Source organism: Filobasidium floriforme (genome assembly GCF_021052385.1).
Source record: "Filobasidium floriforme strain CBS 6241 chromosome Unknown HD553scaffold_5, whole genome shotgun sequence".
Lineage (NCBI taxonomy): Eukaryota > Fungi > Basidiomycota > Tremellomycetes > Filobasidiales > Filobasidiaceae > Filobasidium > Filobasidium floriforme.
The window spans coordinates 194,609-202,621 of record NW_025763626.1 but is presented as its reverse complement, the minus strand read 5'-3'; the positions used below and the strand labels follow the sequence as shown (position 1 = coordinate 202,621).

General features: G+C 55.3%; 3 protein-coding genes across 3 annotated transcripts; 1 reads left to right on the top strand and 2 right to left on the bottom strand.

The window, feature by feature from the left end:
• Nucleotides 1-147: 147 nt before the first annotated feature.
• HD553DRAFT_269304 (uncharacterized protein) lies at nucleotides 148-2,027 on the top strand (the record flags this gene model as incomplete). Its single annotated transcript, XM_046177610.1, has 3 exons — nucleotides 148-387; nucleotides 461-1,597; nucleotides 1,659-2,027. 3 exons carry the CDS (start codon nucleotides 148-150, stop codon nucleotides 2,025-2,027), a joined length of 1,746 nt encoding a protein of 581 aa, XP_046038364.1.
• HD553DRAFT_183476 (uncharacterized protein) lies at nucleotides 1,954-5,620 on the bottom strand. The gene is made up of 5 exons (XM_046176969.1): nucleotides 4,844-5,620; nucleotides 4,694-4,762; nucleotides 4,364-4,608; nucleotides 4,008-4,285; nucleotides 1,954-3,932 (listed from the first exon to the last, which is right to left on the bottom strand). Exons 1-5 carry the CDS (start codon nucleotides 5,389-5,391, stop codon nucleotides 2,283-2,285), a joined length of 2,790 nt encoding a protein of 929 aa, XP_046038363.1. The 5' UTR covers nucleotides 5,392-5,620; the 3' UTR covers nucleotides 1,954-2,282.
• Nucleotides 5,621-6,081: 461 nt separating this feature from the next.
• HD553DRAFT_340058 (DNA-directed RNA polymerase) lies at nucleotides 6,082-7,802 on the bottom strand (the record flags this gene model as incomplete). Its single annotated transcript, XM_046182499.1, has 6 exons — nucleotides 6,082-6,302; nucleotides 6,403-6,648; nucleotides 6,728-7,117; nucleotides 7,193-7,469; nucleotides 7,548-7,619; nucleotides 7,737-7,802. 6 exons carry the CDS (start codon nucleotides 7,800-7,802, stop codon nucleotides 6,082-6,084), a joined length of 1,272 nt encoding a protein of 423 aa, XP_046038362.1.
• Nucleotides 7,803-8,013: the final 211 nt, after the last annotated feature.

The window sequence follows — 8,013 nt, the reverse complement described above, 5'->3', positions numbered from 1 at the left end:
ACGATCGTCAGTCCGCGCCGATCCTCGATGGGTTTGGGGGACGTTTTCGCTACATCGTCTTTGGACCCGGCGAGAGGACGCGTTTCAGCCTCGCGCGAAGAAGAGGGTGAAACGAGCGAGCCCAGGCGGGGTTGTAAGGACGACGCGATGGATGTGCCCGACTTGACGTCCCATACTACCCATCAAGAAGATGCCGCTCCTGAGAACTCATCGTTCCAGGAGAAGCTTCCGAGGGAAATCCGTCTTATGGTCTTGCAGGCTTTAGTCCACTTGCACATCGACGATCACGAACGCGACGTGCAGCAGGGAAGGTGGAAGGGCGAGCTCGCGCGCAAGAGGTGGTACGGCGAGTCGGCTGGCAGGCGAGAACTTTTACGCTTGAGACGGGTCAGTACTAGTTACCACGAGACTGAACCACTTTCGATACCGACCTGTCGATACTGAGACCGCATTATTTCAGGTATGCATGGACTGGAACGACTTGGTCCTCGATGGTCAGATGTGGAGCAATTGCCACATGTCTCCTTACCTCGATCACTTACCACCTTCAACCTTGATCAAGATCCTCCGATCGGCCTCATCGTGTGTTCGCGAGCTAGATGTCTCGGGTTGGCGGAACATCCCTGGACAGCTGTTGATCACCGCCATGCAGGCCGGAGGAACGTTTGACACGGGTCTGCGGAAGCTAGACCTTCAAGGATGTCGCGGAATGGGGGCGCAGGAATTGCAATGGCTTCTGGACCATTCTCCGAACCTGACCTGGCTTTCGGTGAAAGGTCTGAGCTGCGTGCGTCGCGAACACATATCAGCGTTGTCGGCTTGCATGCAGCTCGAGTACCTTGACCTGGCATTCTGCGAGGCTCTGCCTTGGGATTGCTATGACATGCTGCTTGCAGAGGAACGCCCTTGCATGCGCGAGCTGCGCATGTCTGGCTTCCGAGGGATCATCAACTTGGCCATGGTCGCCGTCCATATGCCCAATCTTCAAGTCCTGGACCTATCTTATAGTTCCGATTTGGGAGACAAACATTTCAAGACATTGGTTACCCCATGCACGCAAGAGTGGATGCCGGCATTCGTCAAATCGCAATGCGCTCGATATCGCAAGGATAGCATTTCATACGGTGAGAATATAAGGTTTTTAACAATCGACGAGGCAGGTCAACCTGCGTCGGAGTTTACTGGATGTAACGGGCTCGTCCCTCGACGGATCCTCAAGCTCAGGAAGCTAGTCCTCTCACAATGTCACCAATTGACCGACAGGAGCTGCCAATATCTAGCCCATGCCGTCCCTGCACTCGAGATCTTCGAGATGGCCAACGCCGATGGCAACGCCAACATCCAGACGGCCGGCTTGATCGACCTTTTCAGTACTTGCCCTGCAATCCGCAAGATCGACCTCGAAGGGGCAATGGATATAGAGGACGATCTCGTCCCGGCGCTCTTGCACAACAATAAACCCGTACCAGGATCACCTTCGACCGTTGTAGGGAGTCAGCTCGATACCGTCTGCCTTGGTTTTGCAGGTAATCTCTCAAGCGCCGCCATGCACGCACTGATCCTGAAATGCACCCGGCTCAAATTTCTTGATATCGATGTGAGTACCTCTTATTTGCCAGGTTGACCACCCGCACGACTTAGCACGAGCGTTGTGTCAGAACACGATGGCGGGTGACCTGCTGGTCAAGGAGTTCATCCGCAAGCGCGGTCGTGGTACCGTGCTCTCGGTCGTTGACTGTCGCGGCGTCTCACGCAACGTCGTTGAGGCTTTCGAGAATCGTAGGAGGGCTCGAAACGGATGGCGAGGGTGGCAGGCCGCTCCTCTTTGCTACCAAGACGGGCCCAGCATGGAAGGCAGGCCCGACGAATGCTCTGATGCACCGGTGATACAGAGCTTCTGGACGTGGAACCGTGTGCCGCGGGCCGATCGACCGATGTCAATGACTCTGGACCGAGAGCGGTCCCGATTTACCGATTACGATGCGGACGACCTGCCTGACACCCCAAATAGCTGTATCTTGATGTAAGGCCCAAGTCCGAGACTCGACTGAAAGCTTCCACCGTGCATGTATGTAGCTTGACTGTATCGACCAAGGTGCAAAGAGAAGCAAGACCGGTTGTATAGATAATCATTCAAAGGGATACATTAGAGCAACAAAGCGTTCTGTAGTGACGACAAGAATATGGAAAGGGTCGTAAACGTTTTCGTGAGGGTGTAGATCGGGATGCTAAGGAACAAGACAGTGGAAAGGAAATCGGTCATTCGTGATGTCGTACGTGTTCTAGTTGATATATTGGTTGGGACCACGGGATTGTCGTCGGTTGATCGGCTCCATGGTCGAGGTCCTATCGATGGTGGCGGAAGCCCTGGGGTTGTCCCGCCTGGACTTAGAGGTAGGCTCAGGCGCAGTATCCAGGACAGGTCGCTGCATATTCTCTGCTGCGACGCTTTGCCTCCATTGGGCTGCCCTGTCAACAGCGGACTCTCGGGGTACGCGACTCGGGTCTGGCATGCCAGCAGCCCGTTCGGGCTTGCCGACCGCAGGTCGTTGTTGGTTGTTCCTCTCGGCCTCCTTTTTGGCCATCATCTTTCGTTCGGCTTCCTTTTGCTTTTCATACTTGGCCTTGGCTTCGGCCAGACGAATCTCTTCTTGCATGCTCTCGCTGACGGGCTTTTGGAGTTGAGACAACTTGGCACGGTGTCTCGCAGTCAACTCTTCGTGAGTGACGGTACGCTCTGCAGCAGGACGGTTGGTAGGCTCGACCAACTCCTTGGCACGGTTAGTCGAATAGGCGTGGCCGGTGACCAGAGGAGCCGAAGACAAACGATTGTGCTGATACGTAGATTCGCGCGAGGACGGCTCGGTGGACTGACGTTGATGAGTCAACTCCGGCTGCCTGAGATCTTGCACGCTGTGTCGCACGCCGAGAGGCAAGCCAGCCGAATGAGGTTGAGGAATCTCCTCACGGTCGATTTCACTGACCCCGAGCTCGTAAGCGCTCACAGTACGTTCCCGACGATCCATCGCTTGGGCGACACTGTCCGGAAGCTTGGACAATCGACCAAACTGTTCAGCCTGACGAGCGCGATGCGGGAAAGAGGTCTCAATAGGAGGCGAGATTCCAGCGGGTGGGGTAAAGAGTTTCCTCTCGGCGAGATAATCGTTCCATTCCTTGTCCTTTTTCGCTTGCGCCAACTCTGCGGCGGTCGGAGTCACGACGTTGATCGGCGAAGGCTGAGCTGTCCTCCCCAACGACCCAGTAGCCCCCGTACCAAGACCGCTGGCAAATGAGGCTCCACTCAGAGACATACCCGACTGTGTCCTGCTCCTAGTTCCCGTCGCCGTCCCACCGCCGGCCGTCATCGATCCTGCGGTTGACAGCATATCGACGCTTGTGGGAGTCGTCGACCGCAATACCTCGATGCTCTTCTTGACCTCGCTGATCTCGTCTAGCAGCCTGATCCTCTCGCGCTCTTCGGGGGACATGTCGGCCGTGCTCAAACCTGGCGAATGCATCCTCCCGTCATCGCCACCGGAGATGCTCCCTCCGAGTCCCATGACGGGCAGCCTCCCAACGCTCTGTCCCCCCAAGCTACGTGTATCGGATTGCGAGTGCGATTGAGCCATCATCTCCATCGATCCTGGGTCCCGCATCCCTTCGGATTCGGCGTTGGTGTAAGGTCGTACGAGACTATGCATTGAACTGGACGGGCCGTTCTTGCCGAGGGTAACCAGGGGCACGTCCCCATTGAGTCCCTTGGTCTTGCCATACTTGCTCTCCCACTCTCCCAGTTCGGTATCGTGTTCCTTGAATCTGGCCGCAGCACGCGCCTCTTCCTCGGCTTCCTTGCGCTCGGCGTCTTCGTGTTTGATCTGTTCGAGTTTGATCTGGAGCATGCCGAGGACCCGGTATTGAATGGCCGTGCCGATCTGAGATGCATCGTCGTCATCGTTAGCCTCGCCCGTATCCTCTTCGTTCCTCTTCGGAAAGACAGCCCGACTCACCAAGAACACGGCGATCAAGACCCCCAACTCGACCTGCATGATCGTCGCCAACGGGAAGACCCATCTCCCCACCTCTCCCTCTGGCTGTACCCAGAGCTTGGGGAACAATCCGCTGCGGAACCCGAGATTGTAGATGTAAAACTCTTTCAGGCCGGCCCTGGTGAAACAGTCGATCCCAAGTGTGAAAGCGGTAGCTCCGATGAAAGCGGTCGAGATGAGGATCAGGTGATAGTTGAACGTGGTAATCAGGCCAGCGATGAAGAAGGCGACCGTGAAGCCTGCCGAAATGTTGTTTCCCGGTTTATCAACTCAGCTTTCCGTTCACAGTTCGAGGGTCAAACCGCACGCAGACTTACCTATGATGAGACCCCACCTCCCAACGATACTATCCCCCGTCGCTCCCGAGCTCTTACAAGCTTCGATGAACCAAGCGAAAGCGAACCCTCCCATAGCGGGGACGAGGTATTTCGTCTGATTGTAAAAGAACACCCCGACGCCGGCTCCGATCAGGGAGGCGATGATGCACGCCAGGGTGTAGAGGCCTCGGAGCATGGTACTGGGTGGATTGGGGGTCGGAGTGGATTTGATACCGGGGGAGACTCTGTGTGAGTGGACAAGGAGAGGGGAACAGGTCAGCCAAAATTGAGCGCTAGGAGAGGCATCATCAAGAGAGAGGTGCAACTTGCCCGAATCGAAGTACTATGACGAGTGTGAAGAGGAGGAACGAATAGCCAGAGACGACTGCCATTGACGACCTGCCCGCATCGAATCGCACTCTATCAGCTTCGCTTCCCTTCAACCAGAGATCGTCGTCCCGCCCCACCTCGCACACTCACCATCGATTCTTCCCCCCAAGCACCGCCAACGGGATCCCCGTCAAGATCAAGAACCCCCCCGCGACGCCGTAAGCCGCATCGATCTTGATCTTGAACGGCAACCATTCCTGCGTCCCGTTCCAAACCTCGTCCACCGCAGAGGGATCATAAGTGACCGTCCCGTTCAGAGCGTATTGCGTGCCATTGAGCGAGGCGTAGGTGCCGTTAGGATAGAGGAGGGTCGTATTCGGGAAAAGCACGGTGGAGTTCGAGAAGATCTGCGTGCCAATCGGGTACTTGTAGGTGTTGTTGGAGGAGACGATGGTGGTCAGGTTGGTACTAGGATCGATAGTCACCGTGCCGTTGTTAGACAGCGTCTGCGTAGGAGAAGCACCGGATTGCGTGCGAGTGGAAGTAGCATTATTGGTAGTAGTAATCGACGGGGTAGCCGTTTGGCTCGTCTCCTGAGCCGAGGTGAAGGAGAACAAGGATATGGAGAGGAAGAGCAAGACGAGGTGAAAGATCGGGATCGAAAGGAGTGTCATGCGGGAGGACGATGGCGACGACATGGTCGGAGGCGGGATGAACGGCTAATGCCTAGCTTTCGCCCGATCGCTGTTCGTCCTGGTCCTGGAGATGTGTTTTGATGAGTGGTCGTTAGTCTTCAGGTATCAAGAGGTATGTGTATATATTCCTAGAGAGTTGGTCGACCATGGCGAACAGGATAAAGACGACGATGTTGATGGCAAGGTTAGGTGGTGGCCTGGTCGAGGTGGTGGCTGTGCGGGAGCTACTTCAACTTTGCGTGATTTGTTTATTTTCTGTCCGATTTGTTGACTTTTGATCGAAATGATGATGATGTCGATCAATACGAAACACATTCCCAGCGAGCTTCCCATCCCCATCGGAACTCTACCTGCTACCTGCCTTTTGGGGTAGGTATCAGTCGAAACTAGTATGACGAAAGACTGGCTCAAAGTATAGTCTCATCCCTCTATGTCTCCTTTACGAGCCCTGAAGTTTGTCCTCGAAAAGACTCGCTTCATCACGATCGCGTTCATCAATCCCCCGCGTGATCGCGCGCTAAAAAGGAGATGCCCGAGCGCGCGAACGCAAAAGTCGCCAACCAGGATCAAACGAAACATCGTCTAAAAGAGCTCATAAACGAAGACCCAGTAATACGTGATGATACAACAGATCCCCCTACTGACGTGATGGACCGTACACACACTCTCTCCAAACCCCTCTCGTCGACACTTCTACTTCCTAGCCTTCCTCCCCGCACCGCGCCCCTTGGGCACCCTCCCCTCGTTCGCAAACGCCTCTTCCGGGTCCACCTGCATCTCCTTGCTAGCGGGTACCAAGCCCGGGAACTTGACCCGCATGCAGTGTTCCACCGAGTCGAGCTTGTCGAGCATGATCTTGATGGCTTCGGGAAGGAGTTCTTGGGGCTTGTAGGCGCCTGTCGATTCGATCGAGTCTATGGGTTTGCAGAAGACAAGGAGAATTCGGTCGGTTCTGTCAGTCTCGTCCACCCCTCTCGTATCTTGCTTGTCTGGTTTCGCCATCCCTCGACTTACAGATGAAATGATCCCTGACCCTGCCCAACTTGACCCGATCCCTAAACTCGGGGTACCTCAACACCTCTCGGCTGACCGTATCCAATCGAGGGTTCTTGACGACAACCTTGGTCTGTTCACCCGTCTCGTCGTCGTACTCGAGGTCGACCACACCGGGAGGGAAGCATGCTTGGAACTTGGCCGCGTGTTCAGGAGGGATGGGGGAGAGAATGTCGATGTGCGGCAAGAGGCGGTAAGATGCCGTGGCTGCGAGAGTCGAGGCAGATATGCGCGTCAGTCATATTTCGTCTCGAACAGCTTATTTATTGGAAGAGGGAGCACTCACCGACCGGTGAAAACTTGGCGTGATCCTTCCCAACTCCCTTGACGGCGTACAACAACATGTTCAACTGCTGCCCCGGTCGCATCTTGACCAACAACACGTCATCCACCGAAACCTTTGGTGGTTCACTCCAGCTGTCTCCCTTCATCTCATGATCCGGGTCGACGATCGGATTCTCGTCCGCGGTAGCAGGAGGAGGTATGGGCAGGTTGAAAAGTCGGTACTGTCGACCGTGGTGTTGGTAGGCGAGGTGGCCAGAGTAGACGGACGAGTTGATGTACAGTTTCGCCGGATCCGTCTCGTCCCGTGCGGCCGTAGGGTTACGGGAACATTCGACTGCGAGGGTAAAGACGATCGTGTTTCGGTCCGTCACCGTCTCGTCCTCGGTGGGTTCTACCAGCAGAAAGCGACAAGGTATCAGAACTGTTCACATCCGTCTAGTCTCGGTGACCTTGCGCCTGGACCCACTCAGATCCAGCCCAGAGCCATCCGCTCCGGTGACCTGCTTGGGCTTCCAATTCAACAACCTCGGATCAAACTTGATCGGGAGCAACCCCAATCGATGGGCCAACACCTCGTCCTGCATGATCGACGTGTTGTTGTACACGTATACCGACTCGATGGCGATCGTAGGCACCTCGGCGATGAGCGTACGACGGAGAGAGTTGGCGATGGATGCGTCGACGCCGATGAGGTCGAATTCGATGCTGGAGGGGGTCAGGCGTTGGGTTTCTAGTCGGAGGCCCTGTGAGGTCAGGTCGCGATGGGTCGCAGGAGGATTAGCATCAGACTCGCAAGCGAGATAAGACGGACGACTACGTACGGCTTGGAACTTTTCGAGGTTCCATGAGTGATCCTCCCCAGGGTAGATTCCCGGGTACTCTTTGCTGGCGACCTAGATGGCCAAGGTTGTCATACCAGAGTCGACATCAGCCTTCTTGGTCGATTCGAACCCGGAATGCTCGACCAGATTCTCGGTGACAGAAGAGTGACAAATCCAACGACCACTCACATTCCCTATCCGCTCCTCCATGTTATCCACAATCCTCCTTCTCTCAATCTCGGACGTATGCGTCATCTTGCTCTATAGTTGGTGAAAGGTTCTTGTGCCGCCGAGGCGATTGTCTGGGTTGCGTCTGTCGAACTCGGAGTGAACGAGGAGATCTTCAATGAGTTGAACGAGGATGACGAGTATCTAGTAGTAGGGTTTCAGTATGTAGATGAGGAGAATGTGAGGCTATGTGACCTAGATCAGTCGATTCGGTTGAACCTACAAACTTGACGGATTT